General features: G+C 50.2%; 1 protein-coding gene across 2 annotated transcripts; it reads right to left on the reverse strand.

The window, feature by feature from the left end:
- Window positions 1-524: 524 nt before the first annotated feature.
- ILKAP (ILK associated serine/threonine phosphatase) lies at window positions 525-24,857 on the reverse strand. Of its 2 annotated transcripts, XM_061412805.1 has the most exons (12): window positions 24,712-24,846; window positions 17,610-17,675; window positions 17,090-17,146; window positions 14,088-14,207; window positions 12,703-12,829; window positions 11,549-11,655; window positions 11,115-11,208; window positions 10,742-10,829; window positions 9,306-9,427; window positions 2,800-2,919; window positions 1,260-1,341; window positions 525-782 (listed from the first exon to the last, which is right to left on the reverse strand). In XM_061412805.1, exons 1-12 carry the CDS (start codon window positions 24,764-24,766, stop codon window positions 642-644), a joined length of 1,179 nt encoding a protein of 392 aa, XP_061268789.1. In that variant the 5' UTR covers window positions 24,767-24,846; the 3' UTR covers window positions 525-641. The 2 variants fall into 2 exon arrangements, with proteins under 2 accessions (XP_061268789.1, XP_061268790.1); XM_061412806.1 differs by lacking the exon at window positions 17,610-17,675 and having other exon boundaries at window positions 24,712-24,857.

Consider the following 24,857-nt stretch of genomic DNA (forward strand, 5'->3'; position numbering starts at 1 on the left):
GCCGGGCCTCAGGCCACACGGGGCCGCAGTGGGACTGCCCAGCCCTGGAGACGTGCGCGTTCCACACCTGGGCATCCAGCAGCAGTCTGGCATCACAGGACCGGAAATGAGCGGCACTCGGGTGTTTTGGAGGGCCCAGTGGGGCACTGCTCAGCTATCAGCCTGACCTCCTGGCTGAGCCTGGGCTCACGCCGCCTTAACACTTTGTCACCTTATTTTCGTCTGCAGAGCTGGAAGCAGCCAGCTCCTCCAGCAGCCCTGGGTTCTGGCGCTGGCCTGTCGAAGCCAGTCACCGCCTCACACTCCCTTCTGTGAAACGCCACTTCCCCAGCCAGTTATTGGGGGCGGCAGCACGGGAAAGGTGCCCTAAACTACAAAGTCCCGCGCGGTGAGCAGCTGACGGCCACGGCTACTGGCCAGTCCAAGAGGCCCGCAATGCTTTTCACAAGAAAGACCCGAAACACGTTCAAGAGCACATACCACCCCGGAAGGCCAAGGTGTGGCTCAAATGTAATAACTAGAAGTCTAGAAAAAACACCTTTATTTACAGCCATGAGCATCCCACAGGAGTACACGAAACACATAATGTGCACAACACAAAAAACGAACCTCGGAGTCAAGGCCGCGCCGCCGCGCCCGCCTCAGAGCCCTATCCGCACCACCATCACGGTGACGTTGTCCGCCGAGCCCCGCTGCACCGCCTTGTTGGCCAGCCTGTTGCAGGCGGCTTCGTAGCGGGCATCCACAGTGGGCTTCCCTTCCCGCCTTTGGATCTTCTCGTCCTACAGGGTGGGAAAGGGGTGCTGGTGAACAGGGACCCCGCGCCCCACCACTCCTGAGATGCCCCCCCACGAGGGATGACTGCTCCCAGTCCCCGTGGCGGGGGCATGGGAGAAACTGAGCGGTGAGTGCCCTGGATGGAGGTCCCACTCCCCTCTGGGGACATGGGAGGTAGGGGGCCTGGAACTGCACGGGGACACGGTGGGAAGGGGCCTGGGGCTGCACGGGGACACGGGGCGAAGGGGCCCGGGGCTGCACGGGGACACGGGGCGAAGGGGCCCGGGGCTGCACGGGGACACGGGGCGAAGGGGCCCGGGGCTGCACGGGGACACGGGGCGAAGGGGCCCGGGGCTGCACGGGGACACGGGGGGAAGGGGCCCGGGGCTGCACAGGGACAAGGCGGGAAGGGGGCCCAGGACTTCTCTGAAGCCCAAGGGCAGCCGGAACAACAGGCACCCACTCCTTCTGAGAGTGCTCACCTCCAGGCAGGACAAGATGAAGTTCACGGCTTCTTCTGGGGTAAAGACCTTGAAGAGGCCATCACAGGCCAGCAAAATAAACCTACAACATGGAGAAAAACATAAATGGGTTTTAGCAGCAAACTTTACAAAATAGCCTGGCAATGGAGGTAAAATATATTTATCCAACTAGTCAAAACCTAAACATTTTAAAACCAATTTAACGTCTACAAGATCAAGGTTAAAGCTACTTAAAAATATCTTGAGTGAGACGGTACACATCAGAGCTGAGACTGCACTGTTCACCTAAGCTACGGATGAACCCAATCCCAGCTTCTCAGACAAACTCCAGGAAGATCACCGAGGAGATCTATCAGGTGGTACGATAAATACACGGTAAGCGTCAGGCACCGCAGGCCTCAATCCGTTCCCCAAACTGGACGGATGCTTGGACTTCAGGAACGTCAAGTGCTCACTGCCTACGTGAAGGGAGGACAGCCACCCACTTTCACTGCTGGAGAAGAGGCCTCCGTCCCTTTCAAAGTCCCCCCAGACTTCCCAAGGGGAGTCTCTCTGACAGGGATGGAGAGGGTGGGACAGTTCCAGTTCTCCTGCTCGTCTCTTTCCCCGTTTTAACACCCGCATCCTGGTTTTCCTCCTCTGACTGGGCACTCACTCAGCGAGCATTTGCAGGTACGTGGTTTGTGCCTGGGGCCCGTGAGGGCCCGCCAGCCCCTTCCGCGGAGGTGAAAGACCCCGGAGGGGGGCTCTGCTCTGCTGCACAGCAGGGACAACACGGGGCCTGCTCTCATGTGGCAACAAGACTCTCCTGAGGCGTCAGCTGGGGAGCTGGAGGAGCGGGTGGAAATGTGCTCTGAGGCAGGCGCGGAGGGTGTGGAAAGGCGCCCCCAGCAGCACTGGCCTCCCGGGCCCTCGCTGCCCCCTCAGTGCCCACACCCTCGACGCACGCCCCTGGACCCCATGGGCCCCGTCCTTCCCCGCCAGGCACAGGGCCTTATTCTCAAGTAGCTCAGAAACAGGTGGACAAGAGGTATCTCTCTTCAAACTACTTCAGCTCCACTTAAAAATCTCCCACGATTCTCCCATTATGAGCTAAAACCCAGACTGCTCAGCAGAGAACCCAGACCTCTGCAACCTGCCCTCGAGTGCCTGCCACCGTTTCCTGACACCCCGCCGCGCCGTCCTGTGGCATCGGCTGGCCACACCTTCACCCCATCCCACTTCACCACCCTGGGGTCTGTTCCCTGCGGGAAAGCCCTGCTTTCTCCAACATGCATGTCTCCCTTCCGCCAAGGCCAAAGGTTCCCGGAGCACCGGCACCCCTAAGACACACGGGACTGGACACGCCTGTTCACGTGTGGTCAGACTGGACCCACGAGAGCAGAATGGGATTTTATTTATCCCTGCACCTGGAGGGCCCAGCATGATGCCTAAGACATGGCCGGCCGCCCACTCGCCACCCCAGGTTCAGTACGCGAACTGGAAGAAGTCAGCAGAGAAACAAGGGAGGCGGCCACCCCGTGCCCCGCGCCAAGCCTACCTGTCGTTGGGGGTCAGCTGGCAGCGTCTGATGTCCGGCACCGAAGTGACCCCGCAGCGCTTGTACTGCCCGTCCCCGATGGAGCGGGACACCTCCAGCACACCCAGGACACGCCCGTCCCTGCAGCGGGGGGGGCACATCAGACTCTACCTGAGGCCAGGCTCCCAGGGCCCAGACTCTGGCCTCAAAAGCAGAGGAGTGGGACAGGGTGAGACGCGACTTGTGGCATCCACGTCCCTCAGCTGCCAGTGACACACAGCACCGCACCACTGGGCGGAGCCTCCCTCTCCCGGGTCATTACCGGCCTGCTGCCCCGCACACGGGTGGCACCAGCGCCCCTCAACCTGGCTCGTGGCTGTGCCAGGCCTAGCCCCACTGGTCTGCCCAAAGCCCAGAGTCAAGCCTGACTGGGAGTGGACCTGGCTTTGTCTCTGTTTTGTTTTTACCTTAAAGCCACCATGGGCTTCCCTGATAGCTCAGTTGGTAAAGAATCCGCCTGCAATGCAGGAGACCCCGGTTTGATTTGAGAAGGGATAGCTACCCACTCCAGTATTCCTGGGCTTCCCTGCTGGCTCAGCTGGTAAAGAATCCGCCTGCAATGTGGGAGACCTGGGTTCGATCCCTGGGTTGGAAAGATCTCCTGGAGAAGGGAAAGGCTACCCACTCCAGTATTCCTGGGCTTCCCTGCTGGCTCAGCTGGTAAAAAAAATCCGCCTGCAATGTGGGAGACCTGGGTTCGATCCCTGGGTTGGGAAGATCTCCTGGAGAAGGGAAAGGCTACCCACTCCAGTATTCCTGGGCTTCCCTGGTGGCTCAGCTGGTAAAAAATCCGCCTGCAATGTGGGAGACCTGGGTTCGATCCTTGGGTTGGAAAGATCCCCTGGAGAAGGGAAAGGCTACCCACTCCAGTATTCTGGCCTGGAGAATTCCGTGGACTGTATAGTCCATGGGGTTGCAAGGAGTTGGACACAACTGAGCGACTTTCACTTTCTTTCACTTTCAAGCCACCAGGGTTACAAACAGCTGGGATAGAGGGATATTTTGCATTTCACTCTAATTAGATTTGGAAAATACCTGAAAGTGACTATCCTCTGATTCAGAAGCAAGTGTTCTTTACCTTGGGTATGAACATGCTTTAATGACTTAAATACAAACAGGAGAACTCTGGACAGAATTACACCTTTGCTCATTCTGCTTCCAGGAGAGGGAAAGGTGACTGCAGGGCCTAGGACAGCTGGTCCTGTCAGCAGGGAGAGCAGCCCCATGCCTGCCGCTCCCAAGGACAATCCTGGTGGCCACTTGCTCTGCCACTCGGGCAGCTACAACGCCCGAACACCCAGGCTCTCAGGAGTGAGACCAGAGGAGACGACACACTTGACAAGGGGCGCCAGAGAGCTCAGCCAACCGCAGAGCTGTGCGCGGAGGTGCCGCATCACCACGGGCTCCCAACGGGGACGCGCCCTGGAAGCTGAGCCACCAGCGCAGGGGCCGGAACCACCCACCTGGGCCGGGGCCGCTCTCGGAGTCAGGATCCCGCCTGGCTCCCGGCCCTTCGCTGGCCCTCAGGGTCACCCTCCTGGTGGTCACAGACAAACCACCAGCAGCTAAGACTTGTGCTGGTATCTGTGAGCAGCTGAGCAATCTTCTCAGGTACGAACAGCAGAACAAAAGGCAAGAGGGAGCAAAGGGCGCCAGCGCTGAGCTGAGGGTGAAGAAGTGCATGGGGGACCCTCAGCCCTCAGCGTGCCAGAGGCGGCAGCTCGGAGCCCGCGGTCCAGAGTGCGTCTTTGGGACCGAGGGCCAGGGTACCCGCGCGGCCTCCTCCCGTCACAGACCCAGCTTGTTTCAACAAGACTGTGCACAGAGGCGGGGCCGAAGACCCAGGTACCACCAGGACAACAGAGTCCACTCACGCTTCGGAAGCCAACCCAGCGGGCTGCTGCTCTGCCTGCACTCAGCGCAACAGGCTGCATGGGATGTGTGGTGCGGGCGCCAGCCAGCTGCAGAGGCCCGGGCCCACGCAGGCTGTGCGTCACAGGAGCACAGCCACACCACCTGCCCTCTGTGCCCAGCAAGCCCAGCAGGACTGCTCCCGGCAAGGGCTGCCCGGAACCAGCCACCTGGGTCATGGACTGCGCCGGCCCCAAGCCTCCTCGGCAGCCCCTCCACACACAGCCAGCTTCCCCCACGCAGCACAGAACTCTGGGCGCTCTGCGCCGGCCTCGCCCCGGCAATCCGCGAGAATCCACTCTTCCCCCACTGTGCTGGGCAGGGACTGGGTTTTGAAGTCCCAGCCCCTGAGCCAACCTGCCTTCCCCGGGGACCTGCCGCTCACAGGCCTGGCCTCCTGCCCTCCAGCATTTGTGGCTTGTGCTCCACGCAGCATCCTTCCTGCCTGCCTTCCGTCCACCCATCAGTCAGACAGCGGCTGTCCCGCTAGTGCCAAGTCTGTCACCAGTGTCCTGACCGCAGCGCCTTCTGCTGGTGTTTTGTTCCGGTTTCCCCTTCACAGCGGGGGAGGGGCACAGAGACCAACACCCTGGCTGCCAGGACAAGCTGAACCCTGCTCTGACTGCAGCTGCTCTGGCCCAGGGACACAGTGGTCTTGACGGGCTCGCAAAGCTGAGGCTGGGAGGTGGAAGCTCCATCTTCCTCTGACCATCCCAGGATGGCAGATGCCAAGGTCCGGAGTTTCAGCAGGATGGGTGCGACAGGGCAGGACTGCACCTATGATTCCAGAACTGTCTCCCTGTCATCAGAGACCGCACCAGACACACAGCGCTCTAGACCCGAAGGCAGATGCTACAGGTGTAAGCTTCCCTTCCTCGTAAAATAAACACCACACCGTCCTCACCTTCTCCGGGAGTTCTCCTGAAGCAGTGTAACGCGCGCACACTCCACTGCCTTCAGTGTAACAAGGAGGGAAATGAACACACGGAAGACACGCTGGAAAGATTCAGGCCATGAGGGTGAAGAGAGCAAGACGTGAAAGCAAGCCTCTGCTTTGTATTTTAGACAGCTAACCAGGCAAACGTGGGTCTTACTCACTTTTAAAATCATGGTAAGAATTATAACATGTTTGTCATCTTCACTTTTACGTTGAAGCCAACGGCTGAGTGGCGTCAGGGACACTCACACTGTTGTGCAACCTTCACCTCCAAGCCTTCCCATCCCCCACCGGGACTCTGCAACCACTAACCTCCCCACCCCGCCCCACCACCCCGTCCTGCCTTCTGTCCCGAGGAGGACGCTGGCCACTCGGGGACTCATATAAATGGAATCACGCAGTGTTTGCTCTTCTGTGTCTGGCTTACTCCACTTAGCAAACTGTCCTCAAGGTTCGTCCATGTGACAGGGTTTCCTATCAAGGCTGCACAGTGCTTCCATTTTACGGAGGGCCATGTTTTGTCTGTCTCTTCATCTAACGATGGACGCTTGGGTTGCTCCCACCTGTGGCCACCGTGGAAAATGATGCTGTGCACGTGGGCACGTGCGTATCGGTTCAAATCCACTGCTTTGAATTCTGGGGCACACAGACCCAGGACTGGGCCTGCTGGCTCACACGGCAGGTCTATGTACTTTTATCTTTATTCTTTATTAAAGTACTGATTTACAATGTTGTGGTGGGAGATCTATTTTTAATTTGTAAGGAACTGCCATGCCGTGTTCCACAATGGCGGTGCCATTTCACATTCCCGCCAACAGTGCACCAGGGCTCCTATCTCACCGTGTAAATGCTTCATAATAGAGGGTAAAAGAGCCCTGAAATTGAAAACAAAATGAAACTAATGATCATGATAACCAGAGTGTAACAAAACCACAGTGAAAATAACTACTCCATGTTTACATACAACACTCGGCACATCCTCAGTGAGACACAGACTGAAGAGAACCACCAGGAACTCACGCCCAGTAACAGCGATGCTGCTGATGTTACAAGTGTGAAAAAGCTATTCTGGCAAATAAACATGCAATGTTATTAGGAACCAAGATCTTCAGGATAAAAGAAGACACTACAACTACTGAGTCCAAGAAGTTAAGAGAAAACCCTGTAGATGCTCCATCTGCATGAGAAGCGGCAGTCTAAACTCACAGGCTACAGAGAGCACACGTGTGTGTGTGTTTCCTGGTTCTGTCCTGGAACAGGTGTGAACTGATGACACTGCAGTTGACCCCAGCAGCCCCAGCACATGGAGCTGTTTTAAGACAAGCAGACGTGTGGAAGGTGCTCCCTCCCGCTGGCCACAGAGGGCACGTGAGCAGCAAGAACACCCTGCCTCTATGGCTACAGTCAGCGCCCTGGATACAGAAACCCATCTGCAGTGACTCCTGGAGCAAGGAAGGGAGACGGAAGCAGCAGAGAAGGGAAAGAAAAACCACGAGTTTCCATAGCTGTGGGTGCTCCCACTCTGCAAATGGTGATGGAAGAATTCAACACATACCTTGCTTTCAGGGAAAAACTGGTTCGCCCCGTTGATGAAGGAAAGCCTTTCCTAACAGGATGCCTGCTACCACGAGCAGAAGAAGCCAGTCAATGGTCCTCTTTGCTGGCCCCGTGAAGAAGCTGACTCATGCAAGGTCGCCGAGGGCCACTAAAATCGTCAGCTGAGAGGCTGACGGCAACAGTCCCAAGGTGCCCAAGTAGGCCTCCCCAGACTGCCGGCAGGCCACACACGGAAGCACGCCTCCACCCTGGAGCCGTCTGCGGCCAACGGTGGCCAGCTCAGAGCCCGCATCTCCAGCGGTGATCGCGCTCGGCTACTGACGCGGGGGCAGTCAGAGGTGCCTGGCATCCCGTCAGTACACGTTTTCACGTTTACTGAAGACGTGTAACCTGAATCTAAAGCAGCCCATAGACCTAAATTCTGCTTTATAAGACGTAACATACAGGCACTGTAAACGGTGCTGGTGACCCTGTACAAGGGCTGACCGGGGCCGCGATCCAAGCCAGAGCAGGGATGACTCTTCACGGAAACACGCAAGTCCAGTGCTGGCCAGACCCTGGTTTCCAACACAGACACTCTGGGGACAACTGGGGAGATGAGGCCACACACGGAATGTTAAGTAACCTAATACAGACTAAGGAACGATTATTTTCTTAGATATTATGTCTGCAACTAACTTTTAAATAGTTCAGCCACACACACACACATAAACAGACAAAGCAAATATGGCAAAACGTTAACTACTGAATCTAGGTAGTAGATATTTAAATGCTTACTATTTTAAAATTTTTTCTGCATGTTTGAAAATCTTAATGAAAGTGAGAGGGCATGGACGAAAAGAAAAAGCACGCCAGCCCCAGCCTCACGCAGGAGATGGGCCACGGCCCAGCCCCTGGCTCGGGAGCAAGTCACCCCTCCTGTCTCTGAGCACCCCCACTCTCTTCTTCAAGTTGAGGGGTGCACTGTAAGTCCACACAGTTCTTAATAAATGGGGACTGGGAAACGGGAAGTAAAGGCAATACAGCTGGCCTTACTTGCAGCCATAGGAATGTTAATGTCAAAATCTTTTCAAGGAGATCAGACAACAGCAGAATTTTAAAGTTATAAGAAAGGACAGAAAAGATGATGCTACTAACACCAACGCTGGGGTCACATTCTTGGGCATCAACTCCCACAAGCAGTCACGGAGGCTCAGTCAGTCACGGCACTGGCCAAGGTCAGAACCCAGGCTATAATTCCATCTTTGCTCACGCAGACAGCCACAACCCAGACCAAAATCACCTTTTACTAACCCTGGAGTTTTTTAACCAACCCTAAGAATTCTGACTCCTCTCCAGAGACCTCCCTGCACCACTGGCCAGAAACGGCCTGGAGCGACAACAGAAACTGGCCAAGTCAACAACACAAGAGAAGCGACACCTCCAAGGATGAGCAACCACCGCCTCACACTGGCATCTCACTTCTTCCAACAGGCAACGGAATCTTAAACAGCTCAAACCTAAGATGAACCAGAAAACACCTCTGGTGATGTTCCTAATGCCGCGTCCTTAGCCCTGCTTAACTACCTGAGAGGTGGCAGATGACAAACTAGAGCTGGCACCGTCTCCAAAGACGTGAAGAGAGATGAAACGACCGCGGCAAGCCAAGCCAGGCTAGCACGGCCCCTGGGCCTGAGAAGCTGCTCCCCAGAAGCCCAGAGCTCATGCTTAACCACTCTAGGTGTTCTCTCTGGAGAAACTGCCCAAAGTGTAGTTTATCCAGTTGTGACAAATAATAAATTTTAGGAAAGTTCCTAGGACCATAGAAAATGCTGGAAATGGTAAGCTTGAATTTGAGACAGGAATCCTCCTTTTGCAGATGGAGGGAAGCACGTTTCCTGCACACACATGGTTTACTCCCACTTGGACACACGTGAAACCCCACGACACGTGTTCACCAAGTTAGACCTCAGACAGTCTCCTCATGCTGAAGACTGCACAGGCAGAAGGCCCCACCCGTGGAGGCCTCTCGGCTCGCTCCACAGTGGCACCCTTCCCAGAGCCCCTGCCACCCTCTGGTTACCTGACATTCCCTCCGGCCTTCTGTATTCTCATTCGTTCTTCATACTGGGTTGGATTATGCTCCTTGCTGAGGCTTAAGGCCGCGTGTTTTTGACTCTCCTCATTGTAACGACAAAGGATTGCCTGGGAAGATGAGAGTACAACAGGTGTGAAACCGAACAAGCCCAGTGCCTAATGCTAACAGGGGAAGAGCAAGGTCAACAACTGACTTTCAGATTCAGCCTCCTGCTGACAAACTTGAGTTCAGAGGATCCAGTGTCAAAAGCCTCAAGTGGCAAAGTGGAGTCACACACACGCAAACACTAAGGGGGAGAAGCACCAGGCGACCACAGCCCCCTGCTCCTCTCACCAGGCCACTGTCTTCCCACCTGTGACGTGAAGGCAGGTCCCTTAAAGTACCGAGGCCCCTTCAGGCGCCACTGTTCCCCGAGTCTACACTGGCCCACTCGGTGGGCTGATCAAGTACACGTCCGAATGTTCCCGTTACCGTGATTACTGAGTGGTCACTTCCGGACAAACCTCTTGCTCTACAGAGGGGGAAGCCTGAGGCCCAGAGGACAAGCATCACGCCTGGAGTCACAGAACAGGGCCAGGACTGAAACTGGGTCTGACTCCAAAGTCTCTCTTTTTGGCTAATTCGTACACATGTTCTTGAAGTCCTCTGGTCTGAACGCCCATGTACAAGAGGCAGTCCCACCAGAGAGACCCACTGGAGGGTCACTCCAACACAGACCCCACTGGGGCAGGGCTTTCATCTGGGGCGCTCACAGCTCCCAGTGCCCCGTATCCCAAGTCACCCTAAAAGCAACAGGGTGGGAAGGCCACTCTGTCCAGTGACTGCCGCACAAGCACGGAGGCTGGCTGGCGAGTGGGCGGCAGGGGGGAGACAGCAGGGACTGCAGAGGCCCTAAGGAGCCCTCCCCCCAGGTCCAAGTCAGCCCCCACAGCTGGGACGCGACACAGGCCGTCATCAGTGGGAAGCAGCTGGGTTTTCTCCCTCAGCTCTGAGTCCTGGGCTCAGCGGACATTCATCCCATCACCGAGCACTCTTCTAGTCACAGCTTTTGAATTATTTTGGAATTACATAATTTGGAGAGGCAGGGGTTAATACTTTTCATTCATTACTATCTGAGGTCAAAGAAATGAAGACAAATATTTGTTTAAATATAAGTAGTTTTACTTGAGGGCCAATTAAATTCCAACTCGCAGCTCTGTACCTGTGTACAGACAGGGTGTAAGTCTTCCCAGAACAGCCTCCAGTTTAGCAGCCACTCCTTGAACCAGAGCTTCTAACTGCAACAGAGCCCCTTGCAGCACCCGCCAAGAATGAAGGCTGCAACCCCACCATCGTGGCCGTAACCTTATTCGACAGTGCTGCCTACAGTTGGCCCCCTCGGATGCGCTGCGGTCTCAGTGGGCGGCACCACAGCCACATACCCGACTGTCCCCCAGGTTGGCGATGTAAAGAGTATTGTCTACGGCCAGGACACACGTGGCAGTGGACCCATCTTTCCAGGCAGGTTTCCTGACAGGGGAGACACATCAGAGACACAGTCACCACCAACATGCCAGCTCTGAGACTGAATTTCCAGAGCTGAAAGGGAAGTGTCATACTTTTAGAATGGATGGTTTCTTTGATACATGTGTTTTTTTTTTTAATTCAGATTTCATTAAGCTGTAAGCGCTTACTTGGTGCTAGGAGTTTTTCAGATAACAAGCGTTCGCATTACACAGTATTGGAAGGCCTGAAATGCATTTAGGAAAACCACACACACCCTCCGCTCACAGGTCTTCACGTGGTCACACTTACTGGCTTGAGGCTTGCTTAAGGAACTCTTCATCAGTATGCTTGAAGGTGTCCAGAAGGCACCTTTTCACCGTTTTCTCTACGCTGATTCCATCTCCTGTTGCAGCAGCCAGGAAAGAAAGCGAAGTCTTAAGGAGGGAGACGGCCCTCCGGCCACCGCTGCTCTGTTACGGCCGAGAACCAGCTGTGCTTCCTCCACTGTAAGTGGGGGCCTGAGTATCCTCCCAAGTGCAGAGACAAGAGGCGCCATCACCCAGAGACACAACAAGCTCCACGGTGGGCCCGCCGCACAGCCCCTGCTCCCCTCCGCACGGCCTCCTCTAAACCAGGCTCTTACGGTCATCAAGGATTCTTCACTAAAGCCAGTGACGTCTCACTTATCAGCACAAAGAGCCAACCCCAAGGTGAACATGAACCGATTGAGCTCTGAGCCTCACCTTTAGGAAATTTCCTGATTAAGTTCTGATGCAAATTCTGTGCGGCGAATTTTGAGGCTCGAATTCCTCCATGTCCATCAAAAACAGCAAAGTATGAAACCCGGGTGCTGGAATAATGAATTGAGAGTCAGCAAGATCCTCAGGCAAAGATTACTCCTCTCCATTAAAGCTTTTAACCCGAACAGCAAGCAGTAACAGTACCTAAGACAATGCTGAAGTAACATCCATGACATTTTAAAATTAAAAACTCACCCTTGCTTCAAAAATCAAGACCTGTTAACTCTGATTTTTCACTAATATTCAGAACGCTTTTCTATTTAGAGCAGATTCAGTTTTCTACTTACAGCAGATTTAGTTTTAAACACTAATACACAGATAAACACAGACAAAGTACCGACCGTCAAAAACATCTGTGAGAGAACAGGGAGTTTCGGAGCTGCTGCTCAAACCCTGACTGACACCAAACCCTTAAAGCCCGCCCCACCCCCGTTCCTAGTCCCCTTTCAGGGTTGCCGGAAACTCACACACACAGATAAACAGCATTAAAAACTGTTTCAAGAAGCAAAGAACAAATATGCTTGTGAGAAATGACATTTACTCTGCAGAGCTGCTCTTGTCCTCAAACATTTCTAGAATCCCTTCTCAATGTGGGACATCATGAGCCATGAAACAATAAACTTATTTTGCTGAGCATGCTCTTGAGGCCCATCCATGTTGGTGCAAATGGCAAATTTTGTTTTTTAATGGCTGCTTGATATTCTATGTGTACATATATTTCAATATATAACATCATACATAATGTGATATATGTGTATATATACCTCTCACACGTGGTTTATAACTCAGAATCTTACAGTGTGGCAGCTACTAGGTATGGCTTGGTGTCCCCCAATTAAATCTGTTCCCAAAAAATGTGCCTGCTGGGGCTTCTCCAAAGCCCCTTTCCTGGCTCTAAAAGCAACTCTAAGCACACTCCTGCTCTTGGTGACAAGGGCTTTTCCTCCATACCTTTCCCTTCACTTTCATTTTATGCAACTGCAGGAAAAATTCCACAGTCTGCCTTCTGCTGTTTTGGGTTCCTCTGGGCCCTCACTACCACACCAGCATCAGAACAGACTCCCACGCCACGCGGGCTGCCGGGGCAGGACACTCACACGAGAGCGGACGGGGGCTGGCACTCCGCGGTGATGTCGTTCAGGATGACGTGGGCATCCTGCATCTCTTCCCGCTCGCCCTTCCGCTCAGCCACGTAGCCTTTCAGGCTGAAGATCACCGAAGAGGCTACGGGAAAGAGAACAAAAAGCCAATACAAAACTGCGCCCTTCTCTCCAGACGCCCTAGTCCCAGAGCAAGCGAGAGGGACCTGCAGCTGTTCTACCCAGCAGTGTCTGAGAGCTGCCCTGCCAGGCATCTCCCAGGTGGCAAGTCTGCTACAGAAAGCAGAGCACTGCTGAACGGGGCGGCCTCTGCAAGGCTGAGCAGCAGAGAGGAGACAGCAGGCGACGGCAAGTCGGTGCAGAGAGGCTCCTCCAAAGAGAGCACTTGCTCAAAGCACCAGAGTAAGGAGCGCGCTGCCGCCCCACAGAAGTGAGGCTGGGACCGCGGCAAGGAGCTCCTTGCAAATCTTGTCTGTCAGTAACTTCATGAGGACAGAAAAATCTCTAGTTTAGAGAAATGCAAGTAAGCAGTTTACCCCAAGGGCCCTGTTAGATACACTGGAAAACATGTTTCCACGCTTGAGGCTGGAAGACTGAACAAATGGAAAGATCAGCTGCTTTTACTTTAACTGAAGAAGGAAAAGGAAAAAGGAGTCCACTGGAGGTGTAGAAATTTCTCTTTAAGGGCTGGTTTGAGCTCATTTTCTGACACGGAGAGCCACGTCAGTGACAGATGCCCTTCCTGAAGGGCACCCGCTGGCAGGCACAGCGCTCTGCAGGCTCCAGGCAGTGACAAGCCACGCTGAAGCCTGCATCTTCACGTCCTCCTCGGGGCCTCCAGCCTCCGCCGGAGGTCACTGACGGCACGCGACAAAGCAGCCTGGCGGGCACAGTCAGTAAAACCCACAGCTTTCTCTCCAGCTGACACTCCTCACTCATTCCTCATGCACTGTGACACGTTACAAAGCTGACGACGAATTTCAATCGCTCTTTCCAGCCTCAGGTCGTCTCTTGGAGCGCTGCCTGCGAGCTCGTCACAGAATTCCAAGTGCTAATAGACAGGCGGAGGCCAAGGACATGTAGTCAGAGAGAGACGGGGGCCCACACGCTAACCAAGGCCGAGTAAACCTGTCTCTAACCCCTGAAGGACCAAGGCAGGCTTCCTACCTGACCGAAGGTGAGTAAGAGATGGAGCACATGGAGAGCAAAGGGTGAGGAAGCAGCGTGAACTCGGAAATCCGTGTACAAACAGGGAACCCTATCCACTTCTTAAACACAGACTCAGAAAGGAAGTGTTATCATTGGAAAGCTAAGCTGGTTTTTGCTCTGGGTTGTCTTACAATATGAAGTCTAATACATTTGTTTTCAAACTGTCTGAAAACCTTTACAAACTTTCTTTTCCACAAGCTCTTCACTCCCATTCTTCTCTTCATCAGAGGCTTTTCTCTTTGCTCCTTTCCCTTCATTCTTTACCTCCTCGGATAACGAAGTGTCAAGAGAACCTGGAAATATAAAGTAAAAACCAGACAGAAACACAGCTATAGACTGTTAAAAGTCCCGAGCAGACCTGGCTCCCTCCCAGCCCTCGGAGATGAAAGGACATTCGAGAGAGGCCTGGCAGAGAGGGATGCTCAGTGGTCATAGCCATGACTCTGAGGGGTGGTGCAGTACCCTGGGTGCCCACAGTGGGAGACCACAAATTAAAATCCAGGCCCTGCTCAGATGGCCTCGAGAGGTTATGTGAGAGGCTTCTCAGTGGTAAAAACACATATTCATACTTTGGGGCTATGTCACACACATGGTATTTTATATCCACAAGCCCTTACGTATACATTTTCCAAAACCTGCAAAGTAAAACATCCTGAACCAGCCCCAAAACACTAACAAAGGCTTAAACTGAGACCAATATCAGGCTATAAGAACCGTCTGTATCCTGAAAGGCAGAACAGGACTGCTAAAGCCACTCCCACTTGCAAAGGGATGGATGTCTATTCAAAGTTAAGAGCTAGGGGCACCTGCAGTGAGTATGCACTGTGGAACAAGTCTAGTTTTAAGTCTCAGTTCTGCCATTTACAAGGGGCGTGCCCTTAAGGCAAGTTACTTAACCTGCAGGCCTCAGCTTCTTCATCCAGGACAGGGAGAAAACTGTCCTCTCAGAAGGCTGTTTAAAACTGATGGGGAAAACGTATGTAAAGCTTTCATCACAGTCCCTGGTCCATCAAGTGTCCAATGAATGGCCCTACGTATTCTCTGCATGTAGGCATAAAAGCATACAACCATTTACTATTCATTCAACTACTCTTTGACAGACCTTTCTGAGTACTGAGGGGGAAAAGGAAACATTCTTGCCCTCAAGAATAATCAGTTACTTGCAAAGGACAGATTTCTGCAACAGTGTAACACACACATCCTACCCCACATGGTAAGGAAAGTTAACTGGGACAACTCATGGATCTCTCAATGGTCTCTCCATTAGCCTCCTGCCACTTACTGTTTGTGTTCCAGTTTTCCAAATGTGTATGAAAAAAAATCTTCCTTTAAGTTGGAAAACAGAAACTGTTTAAACTGTTATTGCCTTCCAAGTCAATCACACTGTAATCGGAGAAAGCGGTCTACATATGGTACTGACTCTGTGCTAGGGCTTCATGGCCTAGAGCGCAGTCCGCTTTTGTAAACGGCTCCTGCCTGCTTGAGAAGAGTATGTCTTCTCAGGAAACCCTAAATATTGGATACAAGATTGGATTTTACATCCAAAAAAAAACACAAACCCTGTTAATAATGCTGTTGGAAGTCCTCTAAGTTACTATTAGTTTATCACCTTCTGCCCTGAGGATAACTAAGACATAACTACCCTGACCCCGCCTTTAAATCTGTTAGGAGCCCCAGCTACACACGTTTAACTTTCACTATAACTGAGAGTACTGTCTTTATTAGGAAGGTTTAAGGGTAAATTGGATGAGAATGTTGTGATTTTTTCGTATGGACACATAGCCTGAAAATCTGAGAATTCTTGTGAAAGATGACTGTGATACTTTTTCTAAATACAGAAATGTGTGTGCGCTAAGTCACTTCAGTCGTGTCTGACTCTGCAATTCTAGGGACGGTAGCCCGCCAGGCTCCTCTGTCCATGGGATTCTCCAGGCAAGAATACTGGAGTGGGTTGCTATGCTCCCCTCCAGGGGATCTTCCCGACCCAGGGATCGAACCTACATCTCTTACATCTCCTGCATTGGCAGGTGGGTTCTTTACCACTAGTGCCACCTGGGAAGTCCAAATATAGGAACAATATGAATTTAATCCATACTTGGTTAGACTAATTCCAATGACTTAGCAGTAATTAATTAATAATACAGAAAAATATACTTGAAAAAGCAGCGTGTTCTATCTGACAATGTAAGGAAGGTCTTTTCACACTGGAAGATACTCACATATGAAAGGACAGCCTGCATCCGCCCTGCCCCCCCGCGCCCTGCCCCATCCCCTCTGGGGGAGCTCCATGTGAGAAGTCCTCAGTGGAATAACAGACTCATCATGTATGACAACCTACAGGAGTCTGCTCTGTTTCCCCCTTCTGTCCCACTGGGACGTAAAAGGAAAAGGTAAACATCTAGAGAAACAAGCAAAGCCCCGGTTAATAGGCTTGACAAAAATGGAATCAACAAAAAGAATGCTGAGAACACACATAAAAGCTCTGACTGGAAACTGACTGACTAAGGTCTTAAACTTCAAGAATTCAAACTCCTGCACGCCGCCTGCACCAGTCGGTAAAGCAGTGCCACTCCAACTGCAGTTAAGGATCAGCATTCTTTTTATTTTGTAAGTGGCATAAAACAGAAGACTAATTTATCAGGGACACTGAAAATATTTTTTCAGTGTGAAAAGCGAAAAGTACTTCACATATTCAGATACTTTTCTGCTGGATACATCTGGATCTGTCAGGGACATAACAAGGCAAAACTACAACGACAGACTCAGGTGTTTTTTTTTAAAAGAACATTAATAACAAAGGTCAAAGTAAATGACTGAATTCTTATAATTCTAAGGAGTAGAAAATAATCACCAAAAAGTGATGTAGTATTTATGTATATTTTTGCTTCCCAACTGAGGGTATCTACTGAGTTTAGTTTGATTGTTTATTCGTTTTGGCAGGAACCTCGTTCGCCAGCCAGGGATCAAACCTGGACCCCAGCAATGAAGGCAATGAGTCCTAACCACTGGGCCGCCAGGGCATTCCCGGTATCTGTTAGTTTTAATAAACCTTACGTAGTATTACGATTCGTCATCCTAAGGCTTTTTACAGCTATAAATAAGCACACTTTATGTAAGAGTAGAACATCATATATTATTTCCATCGGCACATTGGACTAGTTTCCCTACCACTTACCTGAATCGCCACTGCTGGCTGGCGGGAGATCGTCAAAAAGCAAAGGTCCCCCAGAGCCTGAAACACAGCAAAACACTGAGTGAGCCCCCAAAGCCAGAATGGGGCTCACGTTTCAGAACCCATCCCACCAGGATGCCTACACAGGCCACTGACATAGACTCAGAGCCCTCGTGTCCATCCAGTGGCAACGCATGCCGTGCACACAGCGTCCCGAGCCTACTGTTGAGTCTCATCATCTCAAAGGAGACGGAAGACCTGCCTCAGAGTCCAGTCTTATTTCACTAGTAAAACAGACACTCAGATGAACCAAAGAACACCGCTCAACATCTTCACGCAGCTCCTCAGGGCTAGCAACTAGTGGATTTTTCTGCCTTACCTGATGCCATGGATTCAAAACTTAAGACAGTCCAACACCTAAAACATCTGTGTGTTGAAAATGGGGGAAAGGGAAAAAGATTGAGACAACTACAATCCCAGGATGACATGTTGACACACACCTGGGAGAGCCTGGAGACTGTACCTGAGTCAGTACTGCTGGCCGGAGGGAGACGGTCAAAGGGCAGAGATGCTTTCTGAGCTTCTTTCCCTAGAACACGGAACACCTGCTTAGAAAGCACGTGGACACTGGCCAGGTGGGGCTCGAATCTTCTGAGATAAGTCAGCTAGTAAATTCAAATCTTCTCCTCTCTACTGGACAGAGTAACTGTTTCCCAAAATACTTTCTCAACAGTCATTTAATATGGACATTTTTTCCAACAGTTACAGTCAATATACAAGCAATGAAGGACAATCCAACAGGAATTTTAAGGGCTACTGAGTGTTTTGAGGAAAACAAGTATTTTTCTTGCTAATTTCAGTACTGAAAGGAACACATTTTAAAAAACCTTTCTTTAAGAGTGAATCCTGAGAAGAAAAAACTGATTCTAGAGCAAAACAATAATTCTATCTGGGTACCTCGATAAAGGGACTCTTCAAAGATCTACCGATCTTAAAAAATCCTATTTCAATAACATTCTGAACTAATTACCAAGTAGAATTTTAAACACATAAGCAGGGAGATGGTGAGAGGCCCGAATCTGTCTTAACCTGGTATCTCCAGCACAGAGCCCAATTCAATAAATATCTATGAAGAAAATGAGGAATTTTAGATACTCCAAGATAAACTCAGGAAAAAGCTAAGAAATCTTTCTATTTAAAAACCTAAAGATTTACCTAACAAAAGTACTTGTCTTAATGTTTTATACTCAATTATCCCTTTCCACATAAAATTTAATCATTATTCCTTCTCCAGCTTTCTTCAAAATTTCTACTTAAGTTATGAAATATACGAACCAGCCCACAGGAATGTGGGGGAAACAACGGGCTAAAGACGAAGGCGTGGATGTCCACGTCCTCTGAGACTGAACACACTGATCTTGCTCCTCAGAGCTCAAGTGCGGAAATGCACCCATTTAAAAACCAACTCAACATGTGTGCCCCGAAAGTTTCATCCATATTGTCTTTCTGCCTAGAAACGAGCTGGGTATCAACTCTACTTTTTTAAAAACTAAAAATTTTAAGTAAAATTTAAACTCCAAGGAAAGAAATTTCTTCAGGAGTCTTTAGGTCAGAAGTACATTAAATGCCTGATAAATTCCTAATTTAACAAAAAGTAACTCTTTTGCTTTATACCTGTAACACAAATAGGAAATGGCTATTTCATTAAATTACCATTTTCTCCCTTAGGATTATCATAAAGACATTAAGTAATTACAAGTAGTTTCACTTTTCTCACAAGTGACATACTCTATGGGAAGATTCCAAAAACAGCATTAGAACATTAAAGGGCATTTAGAACAACCACTTACTCACTGTACTATTCCTCCTACAAGAATCACTAATATTTCAGCAGGCCACTTCCAAGAGGAACTCAAACCGTACTAGTCTAAGCATCAACATATCTATCATATTCTAACAGACTCCAAACTGAACAGGATGACCCAGAACAGTAGGACTATATTCAGTGGGGTCAGAGCACCAGGCATCTTGGGACAGAGGGACATTGCAGGGAGGAGCCGACCTGAAGAGCAACCAACCCTTCCACTTATGCGGGGCCACATTTTAATTTCTGAATTAAACTACCTCTCTATATCAGGTCTTTCCAAATCCAGTGTCCAATGGGGCGCGCGGCGGGGCGGGGAGTCCTCTTTTACCCAGGTAATACATTTTTGGTCCTGGCAAGCATTCCTCATAAGAGAGTTTCCAGCTCAGCACTAGCCCGGCCGCTCTCCTTTGTTGAATTAGTTAAGAGAGTGCCTCAAACCTACTACCAGCCCCAAAGAACAGCCTCTCTTTCCCTGCTGAACAGAGTGAACCTCAACTGCTCTCTGTCACTCTAGAATATTCTGAGTGGTACTGCAATTAAACACAGTGAGATCAGCTCAGAGTTTTGTTGGCCACAACTGAGAATGGCTTATGCAAATGATAATAAGCATTCACTGCCTGTCAGGAACTACTCTAGTGCTCTACATATTTTCATGGATTGAATTCTTACAATAACCTTATGAAGTGGGTACTATTATTATGGTTACTTACTGATGAGGAAACTGATGCACCTGCTTAAGTAACTGTCCAAGAGACGAGCCAGTGAGAAGCGGAGGTTGAAATGCAGGCAGCCTGCTTTCCCAGCACATGCTCTTGGGGAGGTGTTACATACTGCCTCCTCGCTGTTACTGGAACTTCACAAGGATCATTTAACCTTTATACAACCCCCCAAAGATAATCCTAAGGCTCTATAAGATCTCTGGAGTACCTTTTTGCATCATCATAAGGATCAAAGTTAGAATAGTTTGTATCTTTAAAAACAATCTGTACATCACAGATGCTATAAAGGGAACTTCTGGCTAGCCAGAACCTTACATTCTGTGTTGGATAAATAGTAATTCAAAGTATCTGGGGCTGCAATCATTGGACCATGTGTGACCTTGACCTTAACTTCAGAAGTAGTCCCTGAGTTCTAAATACAAGAACTCTCATAAAGAAAGAAACAAGACAGAAAACAGGTTTTCCATGACAGTTAATCTCATCTAGATTTTTTTTTTAAGTTATTTACATTCTGAAGCTAAGTCTACTGAAAGTTACATATCATGCTGACAAAAATATTCAGGCTGATCATATTCAGGTTAGCAAAAAGTTGCTACTTATAGCAACAGAAAGCTTAAATATTTTGCCTAAATTGCTTTTTGTACCTGAATTTCCTTTTTAACTATAAATGCGATACAGTTGACCTGTGGATACAAAGGGCCACCCGTGGATACAAAGGGCCAGCTGTACCACACCATTTTATATAAGTGACTTAAGCATCCTCAGATCTTGGGATCTGAAGAGGGCTTCAGACTCGATACCCTGCAGAGAGTGACGGACAACTGTGTATGTTTTCCAAATACCACGGATGTATTAGAAAAAGGCCCACTTCCCCGCCTATCCCCACCAGAATAACACCTTAGTGTATACCTTCCATTTCCCTTTATGCTCATGTATTGAATTGTAGATGTTCATTTTTAAAAGGTAGAAGTACACTATATACAATGATGCTGCTGCTAGGTCACTTTAGTGGTGTCCAACTCTTTGCGACCCCATGGACTGTAGCCCGCCAGGCTCCTCTGTCCATGGGATTCTCCAGGCAAGAATATTGGAGTGGGTTGCCATTTTCTGCTCCAGGGGATCATGTCAACCCAGGGATCGAACCTGTGTTTCCTGCGGCTCCTGCACTGCAGGCAGATTCTTTACCATGAGCCACTGCCACCACTATATACGATACTCTACATATATCATTGTTCATGCACACTGGGTCTCAGGATTCTTTCCAGCAGTCGCCCACTATCCTACAATATACAGGAAGCACTGCCACTCGCTTGTCCAGGTCCTTTACTGATGGGCATGTGGGGTGATTCTGGTTTATTACATGACAAATAATGCCATAATGACAACCCAAGACTTATAACCTCATTTTATCTGCCAGACTGCTGGTCAGAAAGAAAACAAAGAAATTTGACAAATGCCGAAATGTGTTCCCAAAAAAGTTGTGGTAACTTTCACTCTCAACATACTTTATGAAAATGTCCATTTCTCTAAATCTCATTATCATCACCCCAATTTCTAAATCTGACGAGTGAGAACCACAGTACACCAGTGACCTGCTGTCCTTCCCAGTGACTGAGGAAGCTGCGCACCAGTTCCCAGCGATGGGTCGCCTGCGTTTCTCCTGTAAACTGTCAGGATACATCCTTTGACCATTTTTCTAATGGGTCACCTCTTTTTCCTGTTACTTTGTCTGAGCTTTTCCCTTACGAGGGGGGTAGTAACCTTTAGTAACGGTACCGCAACTATTTTCTCTCAATTTGGCTTTTGCCTTTGTGCTACTTTGGCTCCAAAAACTTTTTTATTTTTACATAGCTAAATCCATTTTAATTTTTTATGACTTGAGTTTTTTCTTACTAACCCTGAGGTCTTACCATTAGTTCAAGTTTTTTCTAATACCTTAGCCTTTATTTTATATTTAGCTCAACAAATTCATAAAAAGAAATATTAAAAAAAAAAAAAGAAATATTTTGAGGATGCCTTGCAAAGCAAGTATTTATTTAGTCATCAACAGCAGGCCATCAGTTTTAAAGCGTACTGGTGTAGTGAAAGAGCCACCCTATAAAACTGAAACCAGATTACTACACAGATGACGTTAAACCAAGACACCTTTAACTTGTTCAGACTACCAAATATAAGCTGTCAATCTTCAAAGACATCAATCAGCACTTTAATGACTATGATACTGCAGAGTGTGACATGACTTAGAGACTGAACAACAAGCAAAGAAATTCCATTTCCATCTGATATGAATAAATACACGTCGTCTTTAAATAAGTATGTATACTATACATTAGAAACTTGATTGTACTCAGCAAGCAAAATCTGTTAAGGGTTGGGATGAAAACCCTTAATTCAGCACAAAATGTGAAAACATTTACTGTATTCTTTTCATATTTTTCTTCAGATCACAAAAAGTAAGAGGCTTGGTATAGGAACATGAGATGTGATGTTCAAAGCAAAAATCAAAACACTAAATAAAACACACTGGACATGATCAGAGGAGTGGACACTTCTTCCCTTTGGACACTTGGCATTTTCACAGAATCCATTTAAGAGTGCATTTCCCCCTCTTTGGAACAGCTGTGAAAGTTAGCTCACAGAGTAACATCTACAAAGCACCAGCACCTATCAGTACTGGGCACAGAGCCTCTGCTCCCCCTACACACAGTACTCTCTCTAACCCGTGGGTAACAGTAGGAGGCAACACTAATTTTTCAGATGCAGGAACAGCCACAGAAGACAGTAAGAGCAGAATTCGGATTTGAAACCAGTCTGAGTACATGCCCCAAACAACTCTTCTAGGGTCTGTGAAAATGACTAGGTCTTTTATCGTTCCTGCGTTAGCTCAGAAATCTGTGACACCTGCACATCCTTTGAGGGCTATGACGGTGGCAATCCAGCCTCCTCGCTCCATCTACTTTAAGAAGCCAACTTAATTTTCCTCTCATTCACTCTAGATTCAATGTTATCAACAATTTTTCAGAAACAAAAAGTATGACATTTGAGTTAAATTCTCAAAAATCAAAGTACTTTTACAAAACCGTGAAATAAGTTTCTGTTCTTGTTCAAATGAGTTTTTTTTTTTAACCTGTTAAGTTTAATCTTACTGGTTTTCACGAAATGCCTGTCAAGATAACTTTGGGTTCTGATTTTGTACTCACTTTAGTACTTATCCCTGTCAGTGTTCTGTCATCAACAAATTCAGAAAGCATGCCTTCTTTGCTTTTAAAGCTATTACAGAAAACACACTCGGTCAAGGAGAACCTGCGGCAGTGCCAGCACCCTCCTCACAGGCAGGAGGCAGGTCGTGATCCACTCTTGAGGGAACCCGGGTTTAAATAGCACACAGCACCTCTGCCACCCTGTCGTCTCAGCCAGGGTTGGATATGTCCTTCCAGGGACCAACTTAAAGACTCGTCAAGTTTTGTATCATTCAGGGGTCCGTTCCGCCTGAGTGGACCCAAATTAATTTCGGGTAGAAAGTGATGGCGATTAAAGAAAATGACAGGCTTACAGGCGCATCTGCAAACGCAAACTCTGCCCCGAATATATTCAGACAGAAGCTATCCTTCACCAACAGAGTCAAAAAGACTGCATACACAAGCCAGCGTTTTCACCCACAACGAGAACAATCTAGAAAAGAAATCTAGGGAACAATCTACAAAATGAGATGTTCTGCCGAGAAAACTAGCAGCGCCGTTCTTGTGACTGACGGCCTCCTAAGACTGGCCTGGCGTCCACACGTCACATGCCAGAACCCAGGCCCTACGGGGCAGAACCACCCCTTCTTGGGAGCCTTCTTCATGGATCCGAGTCTCAAGTCGCAACTCCTCCACGTTGGATGCGCAGGCAAACCCGAGAGCCAAACGTTCCCCAAAGAGCAAGCACACTGTTCCCTCGCCTAGAATCTCTGCAAATTACACGTCTATCCATCTTTGGAGGCCCGAGTCCAGCACCACCTCCCACCCAACTTCTCCGTTCACGGACCACAAACATCCCTTTTCCGGGACATTCAGCATTTCCCAGTCATTAACTTTGTCCCTTTTCGATGTCAACCACTCGCATTCAGAATTCGGCTTCTCTGAAAGCAAGCAAACGCTGGGTGTCAGTCACCTTCGTATGCCCCTAGGACAACAGCAGTTGCCGAACCAGGGTCTCCAGACCCCCTCCCGGGCTGTCCAACAAAATCCGCTGCGGATTTCGTAACACAGAGGCCGGGCCCCACCTTCCGGGCTTGCAAGCTGAGTGGGGCTGAGCTGGGCCTGGAATCTGAAAAGTGTTCTGAAGTTTTTCACGTTTTCTGCCACCGAGTTAGACTGGGGCGGGGGTGGGGGGGGGAGTCCTAAAGCACAGCATCCAGCTGAATGTCTTGCACCTGAAAACGTGAATAAGTCTTGCCAAATTCAGCCTGGGCGCCGCTGTAACCCGCCGGACAGAGGACCAGGCGTGGTGGTCCCCGCACGGCTACCCCGTGGAGCTCCGATCCCCGGCCTCCGGGACGCGCACGGCGGCCGAGGTCAGGGGGCAGCCGGGGTGGGGAGCGGACCGGGCGAATGGTCTTCCCTTTGGGGAGAGGGGACTTCCCGGGGCCCAGAGGGAACAACAACAACAAAAAACTACTCCGAGTCATGACACAAGATCGGAGGCTGCAGAGAGAACGAATCCTCTCTTCTGGGCCTCAGAATCACGAGCAACCGAGCCGGGGACCATCTCAGTCGCCGGGGTACACACGGAACACAAAGCGAGGAAAACGCTGAACCGGGAGCGCGCCCGGGACTACCAGCTCCCCAGGCGGCCGGTCCGGACGCAGGCCGGCGGCGCGGGGCTCCCGTGAGGGAAAGCGGCCGCGCACAAAGGGCGCCGGGCCGCGCGCGGCCTTTCCTCCTGCGCAGCGAACATGGCGGAGGCCCGGCTCCCCGCGCCGGTGCAGGCCGCGCTCGCCCTCCCGCGCGCCCGCCCGCCCTCCTTGGCCCTCACCAGCCCGGCGGCCGCCCGCTTACCAGCAGCCGGCCGCGGCGAGCGCTCGGGCTCCGGCAGGTCCCCGAACAGGTCCATGACGGAGGCTGGGCGGCGGCTGCGGCACACGCGCAGCCCGCGACCGGCGGCGGGCTCCACACCCTGCGGCGGCGGGGGCAGCGGCGGCGGC

The sequence above is a fragment of the Bos javanicus genome, chromosome 3 (assembly GCF_032452875.1).
Source record: "Bos javanicus breed banteng chromosome 3, ARS-OSU_banteng_1.0, whole genome shotgun sequence".
Taxonomy (NCBI): Eukaryota; Metazoa; Chordata; class Mammalia; order Artiodactyla; family Bovidae; genus Bos; species Bos javanicus.